A 21,050-nucleotide genomic window follows, 5' to 3' on the forward strand; every position below is an offset into this window, starting at 1 on the left:
ATATGTTACTTGTACTAATATCTTTAGCTTGTGTTTGGTTTGGAGACATGCTGGGAGGAGATGGTTCCGCCCTTGTTTTGTAGGAGTAGATGGTCCTAGTTATTTGTGTTGTTAGAATACATAGTGGGATGATCCAAGTTTTTTATTTTGATTGAAGGATACATGGGATGGAATGGTTCCTTCTTTGTTTGTATGCAAGGAAAAGGAAGGTAGATAAGCCTATCTCCCTTCTCCTCCTACGATGGTGAGCTAACCCCTTGAGCCTATGTTGCTAAGCTATACTTTGGTGAGCCTATTTTCTATCATTTTTCAAATTTCATTTTTTCTCCAAGTGCCTATAGTGAGGTGGACCTCGTTAATAACGTGTGCAGCTAGCTTCTTCATTCTAACATTTGGACTTTCTTACTTGAAATATTTTTTATGAATAGTTTTGTTTCTTTGTTTGATTGTAATTGGTCATATTTCCCTGCGCCATTATTGCATCCATCGGCACGAACACCATATAGCTATCGTCGATCAATTCCTTAGCTCAAAGTTGTTGTCACCTCTTATTTTTCCTCACTTCTATCCTTTGGCTATGATTTTTTCTTTTTTGCAGATGCCAAACAAAAGGTAGCTTTAGGTTTTCTTTTGGTGAACTCCAATATTTTTCAATAAAACCATTTATCAAGTCTCCCATAAATTGTACAATTTTTTAGCCCTCTTATAAGTTTAAATTTTGGATCACCTTATACATTCTATTGCGGACTACTGGTCTTGTCAACGCGCCAAAATTTTAGGATGGACTGTCTGATTTTCTCTATGAGATGGTAAAATTTTAGGATGTCTAAGTCATGATAACTTAGGATAGGGTTAAATTCAGAGCTCGGTGCCATGATCATGGTGCTGAGGCTCAGCGCCACAGACCATGACGCCGAGCCTCAGCGCCGTGAATCGTGACACCGAGCTCTGGCAACGTCAACGCCATGTCGCCAACCACACCAACCCTTATCTCCAACCTCGATGCTATGGCCTATGGCACCAAGGCGTGTTACCTCGGCGCCGTAGGCCGCGACGTCGAGCTCAGGGTCCAAAGACGGATTTACAACGTCCAGGGTATAAATGTGAAAAGGTTAAATTGAAAAAAAAAACGGTCTTACAGTCATATTTTAGCAGTCAATTTTTTTAAAAGTTTGACTAAATTTATAGAAAATATTAGCAACATTGATCTCTAAGTAAGTTTATTATAAAAATATATTCAGCAACAAATCTAATGCTACTTATTATATATCATAAATATTAATAATCTTTTTTATATATTTTGTCAAAGTTGAAAACATTTTACTCTTTGATATGTGAAAATGATAATCTGTGGAAGTACATTTTGTGTTGTCCCTATTCATTTTCTACCGTGAAAGCATCCATTAAAACACTAGCATGACTTTTCCACCCTAAATAGTCGTATGATTATATTTGTTACTAGCTTTTTTTAGCGAAATATTGCCATCACTGTTTGGGCAAGCAGGCCAGCACAACGTTAGCGTAACCGGCCCTAAAGCAACTTTTGATTCCCACTGAGCCCAGTACACGTCCCGCTTCCCAAACGCTCCGGTCCCTTTCACGATCCACCCAAAGCAACCACGCGTCGCGAATGCTGCACCCACCCGGTCCCGCGCCCCTGCTTTTCCCGTTCGTTCACGCACACCCACGCGGCCACGCACCGCACAACCGCGCTCCCCCACCCAAAAGGCAAAACTAACCACCAGTCGTCCCACCACCCTCCGCCTCCGCTGCCGATTCGAAAGGCCCCCCCGTCCTGTCCCCTCGCAAAACCCTAGCTCCAGGCACCATGAAGGGCAAGGCCGACACCTCCAAGAAGGATGAGGGCAGGTAGGATCGATCTCCGCGCCTTGCGCTGGTCTTGTGGCGGAACGATGGTTCCTCTTTTCCTTGTGATGTCTGCATGGTGCTCTTGGTTAAGCTTTTGTGCGGTTGTTGTTGCAGGCTCCGGGCTGGCGGCGGCGCCGGCAAGCGCAAGAAGGCCGCCGCGAGCGGCAAGCCCAAGCGCCCGCCCTCCGCCTTCTTCGTCTTCATGTGAGTTCTCGCTGCCTCGGCGAGTCATTTTACTCAGATCTCTAGATCTATTCTCTATTTTTTGTTAAGAGCTTGTGGATTCCCCCCATTATTGAGCGTGCTGTGGCGTTTGTTTGCTTCTCAGGTCTGAATTCAGGCAGGAGTACCAGGCGCAGCACCCTGGCAACAAGAGCGTTGCGGCCGTGAGTCACCTTGCACTCTGTTCTCCCTTTTTTTTTTCTGTGCGTTTGCAGATGTCTTATTTCTTCGTGTTGGTGGATCAGGTGAGCAAGGCAGCAGGAGAAAAGTGGCGTGCTATGTCAGAGCAAGTGAGTAGATCTCTCGAATACTCCAGATCGGCTTTGTGTTTTGAATTTAGATTTATATATCTATTGTGCGTGTCCTTAATAGTTAGTTTTTAGCTCGACATGGGCGATTATGCACAATGTTGAGGTTTATTGGTTGGATAGGGCTAGTATTAACTCTCGAAACAAGAAAAGAGAACAGAGTAGAGGTCCAGTTATACCTGAAGTGTTAAATGAATCGCCCATATTGAATTGTCAATGTGACGGTTACCATATTTCTCAAAGCACACATACTCTTTTTTGTAGTGACTAATGTGTATGTTCTGTAACAATCAATCATTAGGAGAAGCAACCATATGTGGACCAAGCTGGGCAGAAGAAGCAGGACTATGAGAAGACTAAGGCGAACTTTGATAAGAAGGTAATCTTGGATCTGTGGTGCATGCTCAATTGTGAAGTCTTTTTTAGTTTGTTATGCCATAATTTGAGTATTCCATTTCCTTTAGGAGAGCACAAGCTCAAAGAAGGCTAAGACTGAGGATGACGATGGCTCAAAGTCCGAGGTCGATGACGAGGATGACGAGGTACAGAAAACTAATCTATTTTCTGGATAACGTGTCTTCATTGCCAATGATATTTGCCTATTTAGTTATGCTAACAAATAATTATTCTGTTTGATTTGCTCTCTGCAGGAAAACGATGACGATGAGTAAATACTGTCTCCGCGGACATGAGATAGCAAATCGAGTGTTAGGTCCCCAATTAGCTTACCGGTTTGCTATCTTTAATGTTAAGCTGTTTGGAACAGGTGTTCATTAAGGGGATCTATTAGTTTCGTGAGGTTGTTAGTTTAGTGCATTAGCAAAGAAAAAGCCGAATGCTGCTAGCTGTTCTGTTGCTTTTCTTTTGCTAACCACTTGTGTCACAACTTTCTGTACCTGTTTCATTGACTAATCTAGTGACTAGTCAGTTATTGGTTTAATGTTTGGTTTTGGTTCTATATATTCCTTTGTTGCATGCATTCTGTGCGCCCTACGGAAGTTGAGGTGATCTGTTCCGTGTGAATGGTGAATAACTGCTTGTCTGCTTGTGGCTCGTTTCATTTCAGTGAGTTTGTTTGTGACTCGGTTAATTTGCATGACTTTGTTTGGGACTTGGTTAATTTATGTGTTTATGGGTCCAGTTAGCCTTTTGTATATATATGCATTATATGGATTTTGTTCATGTTTCCTGAGATAACCAAGTTCACTTGTTTCGTTATAAACTGCTGGAAATTTGTTGCCGTTTTCTGCGATAATCAAATTCACTTGTATCTTCATGAACTGCTAGAAATGAATCTATAGGCTACACTCGTTGCAACAGTTTGGTACGTATACTTGAGAACAGTTGGTTCTGCAGGGCCGGTTGCAGTTCACGCTTTCACGATCGACATGCACCAACATTTAGTGAATGCAATTTGGTAGCTGTGAATTGATTTTTGTGATTTTGTCCACGGCTCCACGCTTTATGACAACCGAAAACTATTGATTAGTTGATAACAATCTGACAGGAAAAACCCTGTTAACCACAATCTGTAGACAGATACGAGGGCTCGATAAAGTTCCAAATGCTGGTGAGGCAGGGAGCTAGCAACTAGGGAGCTGTTTGGTTGGTTGATTTTTTAGTGTGATCCGATGCTACCGTTATCAGATTCCTTTACTTTTTGTTTGTTTCATTTCATGCACCATGCAAACGGATGCCAGGGGCCGAGCCTTCGGTGAGCCTTTTGCGCCCAATCGTTGGCGATAGCAATCGATTCCCTTCCCGTTGCCCCACCGTAACGTAGCGGATCGTTCATTCGTTGTATCTTCTAAAATACATCGGCATGTTCGGTTGACTGGTTCGAATTGTTGCTGGTTCGTGAAGAAGTACTGTTGGCTGGTTTGTGTGTGAGAAAAATACTGTTCCGGCTAGAAATTTACGATCGTTTACGACAAGTCACAGTCAAACAACAGGCTGCATGTCACTGGTGACAGGGATTGTTCTATCTTCTCAAATAAGCGCTCCATATTTCTGGACTAAAGTTCATAGCTACTGCTGTGCATCTGGGCCCAATCGGCCTGGGATAGCATATCTAGAACTTGGCCCATCTCTACCTAATAAAATCTGAGCAAAAAACTCGCAATCTATTGGGCCACGTCGCTCACTATTTCTCAGTCGTCGATTCCTGTGCCATTGTTGATCAAACCGTTAATCCGGGCCGTCCAGCTCGCCCCACCTCGAGCCTTCGCGAACCCTCCGCTCCTCCCACGCTCGCAACGCTGCGCTGGCTCGCTAGCGGCGACGAGCGGGCTTGGCGGCGCGGGAGAGCAAGGCCGCAGGATCGCGGACGGGCTGTGCTCTCCGTCTCTCCTCGCTCGCATGGCCCTCCTCTACTGCCACCGTCGCCATTGTCGTGTATCGGCGCCTCCACAACTCCTCTACCCCCTACAGAATGGCTGATGAGCTTCCTCGTGTGCCCGCGAACCACCCCGACCCTTTAATCATAGCCAATGGAGACGGATTGGGCCATATCCCAAAATCCAGCCACAACAGCGCCACCATGTGCTTCGTCGCCGGTAGTTTCGGGCCTCCGGTGACCTCCGGGTCTTGGGCCTGGCCAGGCGCGTGCACAGACCCCGCGCTGCCTTCTAGCACGAAAGTGCGCGCAGCGTGCCGCACGGCGTCCGCCGAGATCTGGCCGATCGCGGCTGAGGTGCAACCGCCGCGTGCTGCGCTCAGGCGCCCGGCGAGATCTGGCCGAGAAGATTTATTTTTTCTACGGATTAAGATAAACCATAGAAGGGGTACAATTATCAATGGACGTGCTGAAATTTATATATTCAGATGTAAATGTTTAAGTGGCCAGCCAATTTTTTTTTTGAAAGACAGTGGCCAGCCAAATCTGAGTTTTACCATCTCTCTATGGACAGGTGCTTCTGCAGCGCTGCTGCTGGTTGCTGCAGCCACACCACTCTGCAGCTACTGTAGAAGCACAGCCGATCACAGCTACCTAGTACTCCCTCAGTCCCACGCAACACGTGAATGTCGGTTTTCAAAGCCAGTTTAGTACGAGCGTGAAATTAAGCTTTTGCTTTTTAGGCCCTGTTTGGAACGAAGGATTTCCACGGGAATTTTAAGGGAACAGAATCCAGAGGAAAGGAATCACGTTGGAGCGTTTGGATCGAAGGAATGCCGAGTTACGTTCCACAGGAAAGGGAGTAGTTGATGTGCAAAACGCAGGAAATAAAACATCCACTGCGATCCAAGGGAAACAATCATCGCTGGCTCTCTGCTGACCCATATTTGCCTAACATGTTACAATTCCTATGTTATAAATTCCTGTGTTCCAAACAGCCTAAATTTTCCGTTCTTGTATTTTGAAATCCCGTAGTTTTTCACTTTTCATCATACCTTATTCCTGCGTTTTTTTCTATTCCTGTGTTTTGGATTCCTTCGTTCCAAACAGGCCCTTAGTGGTGGAGCAATACCAACCACACAACAACAATAAAATATCTAGAGTATTTTAACTTGGGTTTTTTTATTCGGTCGGACTCACTCAAAAAAAGATAACAATAACTTAAAATTATATGTTTTGTGATACAAAATTTGAATGCTAGAATTATATTTTTTTATTATGGAGGGAGTACTCCCTTTACTCTCCCAGTGACCCCCAGCCCAGAGACCCCTCGGTCTGGCGATCCCTTTCCATGGAGTTGAGCGGCGGCGAGGTCGCCGCCAAGTGCGCTTCCTCCGCCACCGCCGGGGAGGACAGAATCAGCGCGCTCCTCGAAGAACTTCTGCTCACCATCCTCCTCTTCCTCAGGAATGCCGCAGACGCAGCTCGAACCAGTGTCCTCTCGCAGCGCTAGCGCACCGTGTGGACGCTCCTCCCGGATCTCCACATGCCCTTCTTCCCCAAGCCCCTCAGCTTCCGCCGCGCCCTCCGTGCGAGTCAACTGCGCCTCCGCCACCTCGATCTCGGCGGCGGAGGCGCCACACCCGAGTCCCTGGCTGTCTGGCTCCCTGATGCCGTGCGCCGCCTCTCCGACACCCTGGTCTTTGTGAACCTCGCGGCGGAGACGGGGAGGAATGCCGTTGACGAGGTCGAGGAGGAAGAAAAAGACGCCCTTGAGGTGCCCTGCTTCGAGGAGGTTCACACGGTCAGCCTCGACCTAGGGTTTCTCCCCATCTCCATGTCATCCGGCGTGTTCAACTAGCTTGCCATCCTCATCCTGGAACGCGTCCGGTTCTGCAACCCATCCGAGCTCGGTGTTAGCACCATCGGCGCCAAAGCAAGGAAAGGATACACGAAGAACAAAATTACAGAGATAAAGCTACCATGAATGATTAAAAATGAATTTAGGGTTTTACATATTTCTCTCCCCCCTTCTCATATTCCTCTTGCTACTTATACTATGACTCTAGTTGATCCAAGATGGGCCAACCACCCTCGAACTGGGCTTCATCATTCTCTTGGGCTGAATTGGTAGTGGCCTGGTAAGTGCACTGGAAGCAGCAGCTGCTTCTTCGGAAGCCATCGGGCCAGCGCTGTTGACATTCCCTAGGTCTTCAGAGCCGACATGCCCCCATGCCGGCGCACGGGGAAACTCTTGTCGTAGAGTGACAAGCGGCTCCCAGGTAGCCAACTCCAGTGGAGTGTGAGACCACTGTATGAGACCCTGCTCCATGGGGTGATCTCTCGAAGTCCAGCGACGTTGTAGAATAAGCAGTGGCACTTGGAAAGTCTGCAAGTCAGAAGGCAAGGCAGAAGATACCTGTTGAGCACCAGGCGACAGCTTTAGCTAGGACACATGAAACACCGGGTGTATCGAGGAGGATGGTGGTAACTCCAATTTGTAAGCTACTGGTCCAATCTTCTCGAGAATGTTGAAAGGCCCGAAGAAACGAAATGACAGCTTGTGATTTGCGTGGCGTAACAGAGAAGATTGTACATATGGCTAGAGCTTCAAGAATACTTTGTCACTGACTGAGAACACCCGCTCTGAACGACCCTTGTCAGCTTGACGCTTCATGCGTTCCTGAGCACGTAGCAAGTGTTGCTGGATAAGCTCCTGCATGTTGCTGCGACTAGCCAGCTAGGATTTCAAATCTGGAACAGGAGCAACCGATTCGACATCCAGACCCATGTGTCGAGGAGGACAGCCATACATGACCTCGAAGGGTGACTTGCCCAATGCAGAATGGAAAGATGTATTATACCAATACTCCGCAAGGGACAACCAACGATGCCACTGGGAAGGGCAAGAATGAGCAAAACAACGGAGAAAGGTCTCGAGGCATTGATTTACCTGTTCGGTTTGTCCATCCGTCTGCGGGTGGTATGAGGAGCTGAGGCGGAGAGAAGTACCAGCTGCCTTAAATAGGGCCTGCCAAAACTGACTGGTGAAAATCTTGTAGCGATCAGAGATGATTGAGGTTGGCAGACCATGAAGGCGATAGACATTGTCTAGGAACAACTGAGCCACAGTCTTGGTTGTGAACGAGTGCTTCAAGGTGATGAAATGAGCAAATTTAGAAAACTTATCGACAACGACTAAGATGGCATTAGCAGCTCCTGATGATGGAAGGCCTTTGACAAAATCCATGGAAAAGATCTCCTAGGAGGTTTGAGGAACGGGTAGAGGCTGCAACAGTCCTAGGTAACGGGCATGGTTAGGTTTAGCCTGCAAGCACACGGAACAGGACTGCACCATGTGCCAGACATCGACTTTCATGCCATTCCAGAAGAAGAGACGCTTCAGTCTGGAGTAGGTAGCTAGTGCATCGGAGTGACCCCCCATCGGGCTAGCATGAAAGGCTGTCAAGACTTGTTGTTGGATAGCTTTACTGGATCCCAGCCAAATATGCCCCTTGTAGCGAATCACACCTTGAACCAGAGAGTAGTGAGGAACAGACTCCGGGTTGATAGCCAATTGAGATAACAGCTTGGTAGCCTCCGAATCAGCTTGATAGCTAAGCACCTCAGCCTCTAACCACTGATGGGTAATAGATGAGATAGCCATAAGTTGCTCGAGATGGTGACGCCAAGACAAGGCATCAGCGGCTCCATTCTCAGTGCCTTTCTTATAGAGAATCTTATACTAGAGACCCCTGAGAAGAGCAAACACCTTTTGCTGCCATGTAGTATGAAGGCGTTGGTCGTTGAGGTGTGTTAAACTTTGATGATCCATGTGAATATAGAACTCGGCCTGGAGCAGGTAATGTCGCCAACACTGCCAACAAGATTGCCAAATATTCCTTCTCATAGATAGTGAGGCATTGATTCCTCTTGCTAAGTGGTTTGCTAATAAAGGCAATTGGATGACTGTCTTGCTGTAGAACAGCGCCAATTCTTGAACCCAAAGCATCAGTCTCGATGTGGAATGGCTTATTAAAATCTAGAAGAGCTAAGACTGGGGCTGAACATAGAGCAGCTTTGAGCAGTGCAAAGGCTTCAGCATGAGCAGGGGTCCACACAAAGACTTGATCCTTCTTGAGCAATTTCAGTTAGGGGCTTAGCAAGAATACCTAAATGTTTGACGAATTTGCGATAATAGCCTGCCAATCTGAGAAACCCACAGAGCTCTCTGATGTTGGATGGTACTAGCCAATCGGCAACAGCACGCACCTTCGCGGGATCAGTAGACAAGCCAGCTGCACTAATCACGTGGCCGAGGTAGGAAATGGACTGCCGAGCAAAACTCCATTTAGATTTTTTGAGCTTCCACTGGTCACGCCGTAGCTAGTCAAAGACTTGTTGCAGATGGAAGATATGAGCCTCAAATGAAGGACTGAACACTAGGATGTCATAAAAAACAATGACGAACTTGCGTAGTCCAGGAGCAAGGGTAGCGTTCATCGCACCCTAGAATGTACCTGGTGCTCCTGTGAGTCCAAAGGCCATCACTCGGAACTCATACTGGCCCAGGTGGGTTTGGAATGTCGTTTTAAATTCCTCACCTTCATGCAACAAAATCTGATGAAAGACGGCCCGAAGGTCCAGAGTAGAAAACCAGCGAGCATGTGCAAGCTCATCCATCAGTTGGTCGAAGACCAGGACAGGAAACTTGGACTTCAATGTCAAAGCATTGAGGTGACGAAAATCCACACAAAATCTGTAGCCGCCATCCTTTTTATGAACCAGGAGCACCGGAGAAGAAAAAGAGTTATGGCTGTGCCGAATCAATCCCTGTGATAACATTTCTTGCACTTGTTTCTCAATCTCGTCCTTAAGCTTCGGTGGGTACCGATAAGGTCTCACCGGTACAAGAGCTGCTCCAGGTATCAGAGGTATCTCATGATCACAGGCCCTTGATGGTCAAGGAAGTAGGTGGCTCGAACAAATCAGAGTAAGTATCCAATGACAACTGTAGCTCAACTAGCAACGGCTGCCAATCCTGTTCAGCTTCCCCAACAGCATCTAATGAAGCAACAGTTGTTGAGGAAATGAAGTTGGAAACCCCTGCAACACAGTTAACTGTCCATTGTATGGTATCGCCATCCACTTTTCCTACCAATGAATCTGCATGGGACTGTAAGTTGCCAACCAATCCATGCCAATCACCACATCGAAGGTACCCAGTGGTAGCACTTTGAAGTCAGACTGAAAAGAGCAATCACCAACTGACCAAGGAACTTGAAGTAGTACTGTCGAGGTGGTGAGCTGAGTCCCACCAGCAACCAAGACAGAGCTACACACTGGGACTGAAACCACACCGGTCAAGCGAGGAACCAAGGCTTGATTCACAAAGGATGAAGAGCTGCCTGAATCGACCAGAATCTGCACTGGTACTGACTGTAACAAGCCGACGAAGCAAATCGAGCGAGAAGCTGGCACACTAGAAAGGGCAGATTTGGAAAGGGCTAAGCAACACTGCTCCATAGGTGGAAACTCCTCAACAGAGTCAGCCAACGAATCTTCTGAAGAAAATGACTCCTAGAGAGCATCGACTGCATGCAGGACCTCTGGAGCACAGACATGATCCTTACTCCACTTGGCGTTGCATTTGAAACATAGACCCAGAGCCCGCCGATACGCCTTGACAGCCGCCATGGTTTGATTGGTGGTCGGAGCATTTGCCCTAGCCGAAGCAGCAGCAACTAGGGCCACCGCCTTGTCAGCCCATGGTGGAGGCGGGGGCAGCGGCAGGGGAGACGCTGCGGCCGCTGGTAGTCGGGGATGAAAAGCAGTAGACCAATCACCTCCACGCGGGGCTCACGGATTAGGAGCCGTGGCCACCTCTTCCTGCAGTAAAGCGAGACGAACAACAGCATCAAAAATTTGGGGACGCTGAACAAGAATTACTGCTCTAATGTTGGAACGAAGTCCGTCAATGAAACGCTGAGTGAAGAATAGTGGGTCGGCATTAGGAGAATAGGAAATGAGCTGATCGACTAACTGGGAAAATGCAGTGACATAAGCTGAGATAGATGTCTGTTGACGGATACTGAACATTTGACGAAGGAGATGCTCATGCTGATCACGATCGAATCGTTCGTGAAGCAATTGACAGAAGGAGTCCCAAGTGGCTAAGGGTAGCTGGGGGGCGATAGATTGGTACCAAATCGCTGCTGGACCCTCCATATAGTGTTTGACTAAACCAATCCAGATAGAGGGATCGACAACATACATGATGAAATATTCCTCACAGAGGGAACACCAACGTTTCGGGTTGACCCCATCGAACGTTGGAAACGGAAGTTTAGGAAGCCGGCCAGTCAGCTGGTTGGGGCGGTTGGGATCAAGGTAAGGAGGGTAAACTGTTGGTATAGGAGGGAAATTCTGGGGATGGAGTGGTCTGGGATGCAAATTGGGATGGGGTAATGGAGGGGGGTGAAACAGATGTGAAGGGGGATGGTGAACTGGATCAGGCGCCGGACGCAGAGGAAGGACTGCTGGCGGCGGACAAAAGTCAGGTATAGAATTACGCGAGTGATGATCAGGAAGCATACCATTGGCCGGGACATGGGTCCAAGTCGTAACGACTCCGGACCCAGCATCCCATGGACTGATGTCGACGCGGTGCCCGCTGGGCGGTGTGGCGTGTAGACCGGTTGCCGAAGCCAACGTAGTCACCGCCGGCGGTGAATGAAGTGCGACCGGCTGGTGAGACGAATCGTCGAACACCTAGCGGTCGAGGGTCTTCATAAGCTTCTGGACGTCCTTCTGGATGTCGTCCAGGACGCCGTCCACGCCTGGGCACCTAGGGCGGGGGCCGTGGCCGTCGGCGAAGGAGTCTTCGAGGGAGGCGAGGCGCTCTTCGACGGACGCAGACAGCGGATCCGAAAGCCGCGACTCGATCCCCGCCAAGCGCCTCTCGAGCCCCATAGCTTGGGTGGAGATGGATGTTTCCAGAGTGGCGAAGCGGGAGTCGACGGAGCCGGTGCGGTCGGCGAAGGCGCGGTCACGGTCATCGAGACGGCGATCGAATTCGTCGAAGCGGGAGTTGAGCGCGTCGAGGATTTGCTTCAAGGACGGCTCCATGGCGCCGCGAGCGCGATTGAGCCGGGTGTAGTGGTGGTGCGGAGTTGGGGGCGGCAGCGGAGGAGGTGGCGGTGAGGTAACAGCGGAGGAGGAGGAGGTGGCTAGGATTGGTAACGAGACGTCTGATACCAGGTGTTAGCACCGTCGGCGCCGAAGCAAGGAAAGGATACAGGAAGAACAAATTACAGAGATAAAGCTACCATGAATGATTAAAATTGAATTTAGGGTTTTACATATTTCTCTCCCCCCTCACATTCCTCTTGCTACTTATACTATGACTCTAGTCGATCAAGATGGGCCAACCACCCTCGAACTGGGCTTCATCATTCTCTTGGGCCGAACTGGTGTTGGCCTGGTAAGTGCGCTGGAAGCAGCAGCAGCTTCTTCGGAAGCCACCGGGCCAGCGCTGTTGACACTCGGCGACGCCGTCTCCACGCCGCGCTGCCCCCCGCTTGCAGGTCCTCATGGTCAGGCACGCCAGTGGACTGCTCAGGCTCGCCATAAATTCCGAATCTCTCCTGCAACTGGAGCTCGTCGAGCTCGGTGCCCTGCGGGAGCTCGCCATAGAGGCGGCGGCGCTCAAGAAACTAGTTGTGAGCAGTTGCTTCCGCTACATGCCGCGTGCCCTGCCAGTTGCTACCATCTCAGCCCCTCGGCTTGTGATTCTCAAGTTGGGAGATGCGAATGTGCAACGCTATGTCCAGCTCGGTCGGATGCCACATCTCCAGTCCTTTGGGGACTTGTCATATTGTGTATATGGAGTCCAAGGACCAAATGGGGGCAGTGAACACAATACAGGTTGCTTGAAGCTCTTGCAGCCTATCAAGACCATCAAAACTCTTTCGCTGTCGCTGGCCTATTTTAGGGTGAGTTCACTGCTTCGTCTTTTTATTATTTGCCAAACACGCTGACATGCTAGTGACTTGTGAGAGTTAGCCAAGCAAATATATATGTGAATTGGAGGTTTACGTCCATCCAAGTGTCATATGCGATAGATACGAAAAGCAAGAAGTGTCCTAGCTATGCTACCACACAATAAACATTTGGAGTTACATCATAGTATTTGACTAGTCAATGACTAAAATTAACTGGCTGCAATGAAAGTACTCCAGGATTGTTTAGTTTGAAAATAAATGAAAGTATTTTAATTTGGGCATACTATATACGAAAAGTACAGATATAGATTCTCTCTAACATCAGAACAATTAATTGATCCAGTTCACTAAGGCCTGCTTCATTTTGATTCTTTTGTCGAACACAATATATAGGGACATGTATAATATATTTGGCAATTGCCATGAAGAGTTCTCACCTGTTTTGCTTTGCTCAATTACAGACAAAATTGCTGAGCACACTCAATTATTACTCTTTTCCATCCTGCCCTGCCAACAATATATGAGATTCAGACTATTTTCTAGAGAACTAGAGAATCATTGCAAGTTTTTAAGCATCTTGCTATGAACAGGTTCTGTGTGAGAGGTAACTTGCCTTACAGAGTTGCAGTTCTACTGTTTACTTGGTGCTAACAACGATGACCATGTTTTTAGCCTATTTTGGCCTTTTTTCTAAAATGCATCCAAAAGTGAACCCTGATAAACAAAACCTATTTCTGGAGTTCACTTGTGAGCTCAGCGCTGATTAGTGTCATTGGCACTACGCGTAATAGCTCAGCTCTAACAACATTGGTACTGACCAAAGACCTCAGTCCTCAATACCAATCACTATATATGCCACTGAGCTAAGACTCGTCCAATTTCTAGATCGTAATCTTATATCATCCATGCCATTTATCGAAAAAAAAATCATCCATGCCTTTGGCACTAAGACATTCACCCTAAGCATCCATTCAACCTGGTGCTAATGAGAGGGGTGAAAATAGAAATTGTTTCACAGATGGTTCATTTCTACTCTTTTTAGAAATATTTCCTAGTGCTAAGATGTTTTTGTCTCTTTGAAACAGTCTTATATGATCCATTTTTTATTGTCCTACAAAAACACAGGATATAGGCAACTATCAATACGTGATGGGAGACATGAAAGTTCTCCCTGACCATGAAGTTTTGTACCTGAATGTACTTGCAAATGGACATTCCTTTGGGGCCAGCTCATTCCATGTTCTCAGGATGTGTGTTGGAATAAGAATGCTGGTGCGGACATTGTTAGATGATATCCACTCAGAGGTAAAGGTATCTTTTGTTTATATTGTACTCTCTCTACTTAAAAAAAAGGTAGTGTTCTGGACATGGATACAGCATCCATAACACAAAATTTGACCATTCATTTCATATAGAATATACGCTTGTAGCTAGCCTACTTAAATTATGGGTATTGTAAAAGCATTTTCGGAGACAAATCTAACATAGACAAATCTAAGATAGTAGTCAAACATATGATTGGTTGACTGCACACTATAATAAGTAACTAGTTATTGGCCCGTGCATTGCTACGGGCCCCTAAAATTTAAACAAAATAATATAATTCAGAACTTCTGATAAATTGATTACTGTTGATACAATTTCATTCAGCAAAGAATGGGTAAAAAAAGACCCCAATAAGAGGTGTTTGTTATCCAACATGATATGCTTGATAACTCAAGTAACCAACGATTTTGCATGCTCCAAGCACATTATTCTGATATCATATTTCATATTGACAAATTCGGAGGTAGTTCAGGTAGTTGACTTAAAATTGAATTTGTACGGGAACAAGTAAAAGCTACAGATCTCAATGCTGGTACCGGGACTATCTTATTCAAAAGTTCAATTGAGTACACTTCATAACCAAGCTATTTGTTGTAGTTCAAGTATTCATCTGTGAGGACAAATCTATAGATCAGGAATTAATACAGTATAAATCATACGTGCAATCTATTGAAGTATTACTATTTCAAAAATGAAAATACAGTACAGAAGTCTCACTTTGTCCTCTGTCCTCTTCAAGCATGCAAATGGACTGCTTTTTTCTTTACAACCCTGCGTACAGAATTTTAAGCTGATTGAGCAACAAACAACTGAAATTTTGCAGTAATTTTTTTTTGGGGTACTACTACCACTATTTCTGTTTACAAAAGGAGTCCACGGAACACTTAGCTGCTCTAGGCGCTGGTTTCATACTTGTTTGTTTCAAAGTGTAACCGTGGTAAATATATGCTATATGTATATCATTATCAAAGCACTTCTTTTCTAGTACCTGGGCTGGAAATATGTCTTTTTTTAGTTGGTCGGTCTGTTTGAAATATATGGCAGTGGACAGCAAGTTGATTAAGTTTTAGCAGGGCAGGCGTAATCATGATATCACAATAAAAGTTAGAGAAATGTAAGATTTTGGTATGTATTTAGTCAAAGCTTCCTCACTTTCATTTGATAACCTTGCACAGTTTTATTAAAAGACACTTCATTCCACTGATTTGATTTACTATTGATTTACCAAAACGCCAATGTTTAGAAGTTGTCTGACTAATCACGATTAATCGTCCTGATCGGTCCCTGGAGGTTGACTAGGGACACCGACGCGATTAGCTCGATCAGAAACCTAGTCGTCTAGCTAATCATGATTAGTCGTCCGACTACGAGGGGACGACCAGGCTGGGATCTGTGTTTTTCGCGGGCCTGTTTAACTGGGCTTAGATTTGGGCATTGGGCTACCAAAACTCACAGGAGGCGCACTGGAATCCTTCCCCGCGCCGCCGCAATTTCTCCCGCTTGCGAGTCCTCTTTCCGCGCGCAATTCCTTTCCTCCCGCAAGCGATTACTCCCCCGCGCGCTATTCCTTCTCTCCCGCACGTCGTTCCTCATCTCCTGCCGACGCTGCCTCCGGCATCCCTCGCCGCCTCGGATTCGCAGCGCGCTCAGCATCTCCCAGCGCGTGCACTCCGCCCCTCTTCGTCATAAGCTCCTCCGATGGTGAGTGCCCTTTCCCTCCTCCATCTTCTTCCCTCTTACCCCATCCCTCGCTCTGCAGCTCCTTTGCTAGTCTGCTTGCTTGCTAGTTCGTCATCCTTGGATGTTGTACAGCTATTGAAATACATACTATATATCTATAGTATGTATAGGGTCGACCAGGCTCAACTAATCGGCCTGGTCGATGACTAATCGCGATTAATCGTTTGGTTGGTCCCATGACAACTAGGTTCGACTAGACGACTCGTAAACATTGCACAACGCTATCATTATACTGCAGCTGCAGTCAAAAAAAATTATAAGTGAATTTTTCCACAGATATTGATGTTTGATGACACATCTCTAAGATGTCTTGACGTAATGTTATCTGTTAAACTTATGATGCTAATATGTTGTTGTGTCAGGCACAAACTCCATGCCCACAAGGTTGTGTTTGTGAGGAACAATCAAACTGGAAAATCGAGGAACTTTCGTTGATTAACCTTCAAGAAATAGAAATCCTAAAGTTGAGAGGATCTGAACATGAAGCTTCTTTTGTGAAGCGACTATTCAATTGGGCAACAGCACTGAACAAGATAACAGTATTTTTAGATTCATCAACCACTGAAAGGAAGGCCAAGGAGTTGTTCCAGATGTTTGAAAGCCTCTCTAGACCAGGAGTATGCATGGAATTGTATCGTAACCATAAGAAGGTGTCATATGCACCCTGATATTATAGGGCATCGGGTGCATCAGTACCTTAAACTTCTGTTCCTGGAATATGAACCATGGAAGGAATATGCATCAAAGTATTCATGTATCAGTAGTTTTATAATTTCTTTTTTTGGTTCCTACTGCACTGGATGTGAACCTGAAAATGCTAGCAGATCTTTTTAAAATGCTGGATCCATTAGATCTAGTTTGAACATGAATGTTTTCTAAGGATAATGCCATCGAACTTCATTATGCAATGTTCATTTTAAGGATTACTCTAATGTCATTTGCCACCTTGATGGCACCTTCACTTTGTGCCATTTTACAAGAACTCACTGGTTGTCAATATTCATCTCTCTTTTTTACGTTTTCTGACTGAGAAGTTGTATCACTGAGAGAGAGAATATTTCATAGACATACGACAGGATATGATCAGTTGTAAAATTGAATTGTACTGTCAACACATTTGCAGGGGCGTCATGTGTGTACCTAGCCCTCACCAAAGCCTTGATGGTTCAAGTGCCAATGTGATTATGCTAGTTGGAATGTGAATCCTTCACTACAAAATTCACAGCTATTTGAATAAATTTCAAAATTAATGTTAGTTGAACCAGCCATACTCTTCAAATATGCTTCTGAAGCGATTTTTTTTTCATTTTCTGTGAACACTCGACAACCAAAAACAACACTTTAACGCAAGAGGTGAATTTGGATTCTGTATTTAACTTTTTTACCTCAAACTGAATGATGAAGAAACCCAGTGAACCTTCATAGATTGTCCTGCATTTTGGATCAATAAATTGTGTAAGTGTTTTAAGAAATTCTCAATTTCAAAAATTATATATGAATATCTTTTTTTGAAATATATGTTACTCCGTGTTATCTTTCTTTCACACCACATAGAAAAGTTATATATTATCAGTGTTGATTGTGTTTCCAGGGGCCTTGCCTTGCAATCAATCTAGATTGTCTTCAACATAATTAATAATTTCTTTTCAATTTGGTGTTAACTGCATGTTTGAATAAGTACTGTATGTTTATATGTCTCCTGCCACGCCATATGAACTTGGAGACTGGAACCTGGGTTCACTGAAAAAGAAGTAAACTGGTTGGATCAGATGCAGAAACTCGAGTGGGGTTTAAGTGAATGTGTAAAAGGGGAATACATTAAGATATATCAGAAATTCAATTAGAAGAACTTTCTGCAGAAATACACCCTAACAATAAAAGTAAATATGTCTTTTTTATTATTTTCTGGGACATATGCTAGTTGCCTCTTTATTGTTGTAGTTAGGCACAACAAATACAACCCTGATAAGAGAAGTAAATATGGTGATTTTTTTAGCAATAAACATTAATCAGCATGTATCCTCTATAGTTATTTTGTGAAACCATGAAGAGTGTCAATTTTTTATTTTCCTGTTTATGTGTGAAAGGATTGAAATGTCTCCTAGAGGGGGTGAATACGTGTTCCTAAAAAAATATAAAACTTGCCGAGGTTAACAGGACCAGAATTTTTGGCCAGCCTTAGAATTTCCGAACCTCTCACGGTCAGAAATTCTGGTCTAGGGTCGGAAATTCTAGTATTAATGAAAAGTATTCTTAATAATATGCTACCAACAGCATGACTAATTACAATGAAACCTTTATGCTACCAAGTCATGTACATTTCGGACCACAAACCAAAGATAACACGGAAAGGATCATATTGGACGATCAAAAGGGCGCGGCAACGCTGGGCCGTTGTTTATAGTATGTCTGTACCCAATCCCTCCTCTTCTGGATGCTTCCTTTCTACTAGTGAGTTTTGATGACTACTAGTGCATTTTACTCTAATCAAATTAATAGATTTCTTCTTGATGCTTCTTCTCTACTAGTGTGTTTTGCTCTTATCAAAGTAACATAATTCTTTTTTAACCCATACGGCGCATCTCTAGTATTGTTTATACTCCATCCGTCTACAAATACAAGGGGTTGAGGGATTCAAAATTTGTTGGGTTCTGAGTATCTTTTTCTTGCGCGTATAATTTCCTACCACTTAAAGCCTACTTTTAGTTCAAGGTGCCCTTAAATTCATACTCCTCTAATCTATTCTAAAAACACCGGTCCATTATATTTGTCCATGGAGGGTATTTTGTGCATGGAGGCTAGTAGGAGCGGGCAACGTTTCAAGTTTGTTCGTTCAAAACTTTGTCGAATGGATTTTATATGCTTATATAAGGTATGTTTGATGTTCAAACCGTTGTTATAGAAGACTAATAGAGATCATGGAGCTTTTTAAGCACACTGCTTCCGTAGCATAGTGGTAGTGCGTTCGCTTCGTAAGCGAAAGGTCGCGAGTTCGATCCTCGCCGGGAGCTCAGCTCTATTATTTTTTTATTTTTTGCAAATTGCAACTCGCGATCCTCGCTGGGAGTCGAGTTTCATTTTTTTAAATTCTTTGCATGAACAACTCGCGATCCCCGCCGGGAGCTGAGTTTCAATTTTTGTTATTCTTTGCACGAAGTTGTCCCGCTATGGATCTACCCAAAACATGGCCCTGTTCGGCTGGCAGAATTTTGACTGAAACTGGTTGAAAATACTGTTCTGGCTGAATTGTTGTGAGAGAAAAATACTGTTTCGGCTGAAAAAAAAGCCGAACAAGCCGAATATGGAGTAAGTCGAACGGGGCCATAGGGAGAATTATTTGTTGGACATTCAAAGTGATGGTCATTTGCTGACGAATACTCTTTTTGAGCAATTTATCAGAAGACACTCTATTTTAGTGAAATTACGCCACATAACACCGTGAACCGGTTGCAGCCGGTTGAGAAGAGAGAAAATTTTGTTTTGGACATCCGGTGCCCCTGAACCACAGTTGGGTCCGTCCCTCTCCCATTCACTGACGCGTGGGTCTCACTTGTCATCTTCTTCTTCCTCATCCTCTCCTCTTCTCTTCTTCCATTGCTGAGCAGCAGCCACCGCCGTCGACCAGCCCTGGCCACACAGGCGCACGGACGAGCTGCCGAGCTGCCGTAGCCGCGGCCATGCGGGCGAGCTGGCGAGCCTCTGCCGCGACCACGAGCGCCACGTGCGAGCAGCAGCCCTCGCTCGCTGCTGTCGGCGATAGAAGCGCCGTGGTGTCCGTGCCCACGCGTCCACGCGCTGACCCTACCCTGCCGCCACCCGGCGTAGCCGGCTCTGCCACGCCTCCCACGCCCCCTTCCTCGCCGCCGCCCTCCCGCTCCGCCACTGCAAGCCATTGCGTCGCCCGGGGGACCTGCTCGGCGCCGCCGCCATGCCATGGCCCAGCCAGCCGCGTGTCACCCCTTGCCCGTGCGCCGCCGTCGCGCATCACGCCCTCGCGGCCCACTGAGAGAGAGAGAGAGTAGGGGAGGGAGCATGCGCACGTCGACCTACAGGGCACGACCGCCGGAGCGTGGCTCGTCGGGGTAGGGTGGGGGCGTGGCCGCTAAGCACGCAGGGCCTGGAGGCGCGAGGCCGGAGCGCGGGCGCCAGGGCGCGGACGTCAGAGGCGTGGGCCCGGGCGCCGAGGACGCGGCGCTGGAGCAATGGAGAGAGAAGGGTGCGGGAGGCGGAGAGGGTGGCGGGGACAGGAAACAGAAAAAAGAGAAAGGGAGAGAGGAAGAAAAAAGCGACAGGGGCAAGAATGTCATTTCACCACTGTTCTCTCTCCTCAACCGGCTGCAATCGGTCTGCGGTGTCCGCCTAATTTCATCGAACCTAAGTGTCTTCTGGCAACATGCTAAAAAGTGGGTGTCCGACAGCAAATGGCCATCACTTTGGATGTCCAGCAGACAATTCTCCAAAAAAAAAATTTCTCATGGGAAAAATGCTGCTTTTGAGTTTTGACTTATAATTGATTTCCTTTTTACTAGAGTTATATGACATCCCCATGAAGATAATGTTTGTGTTTGTCCGATGATTACTTTTTCTTTCTTTTTTCTCATAAGATAATCTTTTTTTAGAGTCTCATAAGATATGTCCTGTTCGGCTGGCTGAAAAAACGACTGATGCTGATACTGATTTGTTGTGAGAGAAAAACACTGTTATTTCGCTGAAACGGTACGGCTGATAAATTCAAACGAACAGGGCCATAATCTAACAATTACAACACCACGTCTTCTCTAATTCTCAATCATGTACTCTCCAATAGACCTCGCCACAAAGTCAATGGATCAAGAACACAAGCACGAAAAAGATAGACGCAACCTGCAAATATTGCAGATGTTAATTCCCGCATTGTTTTTAGTGTGAGATGTTCCTGGAGTTTAAGATAGACTCGAACTTTATATGGATTGGGCCTCCATCTTAGCTTGGATGTCCACGCTTACCTTCTAAGGCGGTGGCCAGGGGGAGTACGTCCTAAGGTGTCCTTGAGGCGTTCTCCACAAGATTAGGGTTGCTCTAACTTGGACCAGGATCCCAAGGGTGATTAACAACCCTAAGGCGACACCACAGCACCAGGCAGAAACATTAGCAAACATGTCATGATGATTTTGAGGTCTTGACGACATGATATTGATTTGGGACTAGATCTACTTGAAAGCCATCAAGTACTCATATACCTCAATCACACTCTGGACGGAAGAGTTA

The 21,050-nt window shown here is 46.0% G+C and overlaps 2 protein-coding genes and 1 non-coding gene across 3 annotated transcripts; all 3 read left to right on the plus strand.

Moving 5' to 3' along the window:
- Positions 1 to 1,695: 1,695 nt before the first annotated feature.
- LOC136474549 (HMG1/2-like protein) lies at positions 1,696 to 3,359 on the plus strand. Its single transcript, XM_066472119.1, has 7 exons — positions 1,696 to 1,869; positions 1,984 to 2,073; positions 2,198 to 2,255; positions 2,337 to 2,381; positions 2,701 to 2,778; positions 2,864 to 2,941; positions 3,050 to 3,359. The coding sequence occupies exons 1-7, from the start codon at positions 1,829 to 1,831 to the stop codon at positions 3,068 to 3,070; spliced, it is 411 nt and encodes a 136-aa protein (XP_066328216.1). The 5' UTR covers positions 1,696 to 1,828; the 3' UTR covers positions 3,071 to 3,359.
- A 9,082-nt stretch (positions 3,360 to 12,441) lies between these two features.
- On the plus strand, positions 12,442 to 16,638 carry LOC136474550 (uncharacterized). Its single transcript, XM_066472120.1, has 3 exons — positions 12,442 to 12,728; positions 13,863 to 14,042; positions 16,166 to 16,638. Exons 1-3 carry the CDS (start codon positions 12,477 to 12,479, stop codon positions 16,469 to 16,471), a joined length of 738 nt encoding a protein of 245 aa, XP_066328217.1. The 5' UTR covers positions 12,442 to 12,476; the 3' UTR covers positions 16,472 to 16,638.
- Positions 16,639 to 18,742: 2,104 nt separating this feature from the next.
- Positions 18,743 to 18,814, plus strand: TRNAT-CGU (transfer RNA threonine (anticodon CGU)). Its single transcript has one exon. It is a non-coding gene; the product is annotated as a tRNA-Thr (tRNA).
- The last annotated feature ends 2,236 nt before the right edge of the window (positions 18,815 to 21,050 follow it).

Source organism: Miscanthus floridulus, chromosome 8 (genome assembly GCF_019320115.1).
Source record: "Miscanthus floridulus cultivar M001 chromosome 8, ASM1932011v1, whole genome shotgun sequence".
Classification (NCBI taxonomy): Eukaryota; Viridiplantae; Streptophyta; class Magnoliopsida; order Poales; family Poaceae; genus Miscanthus; species Miscanthus floridulus.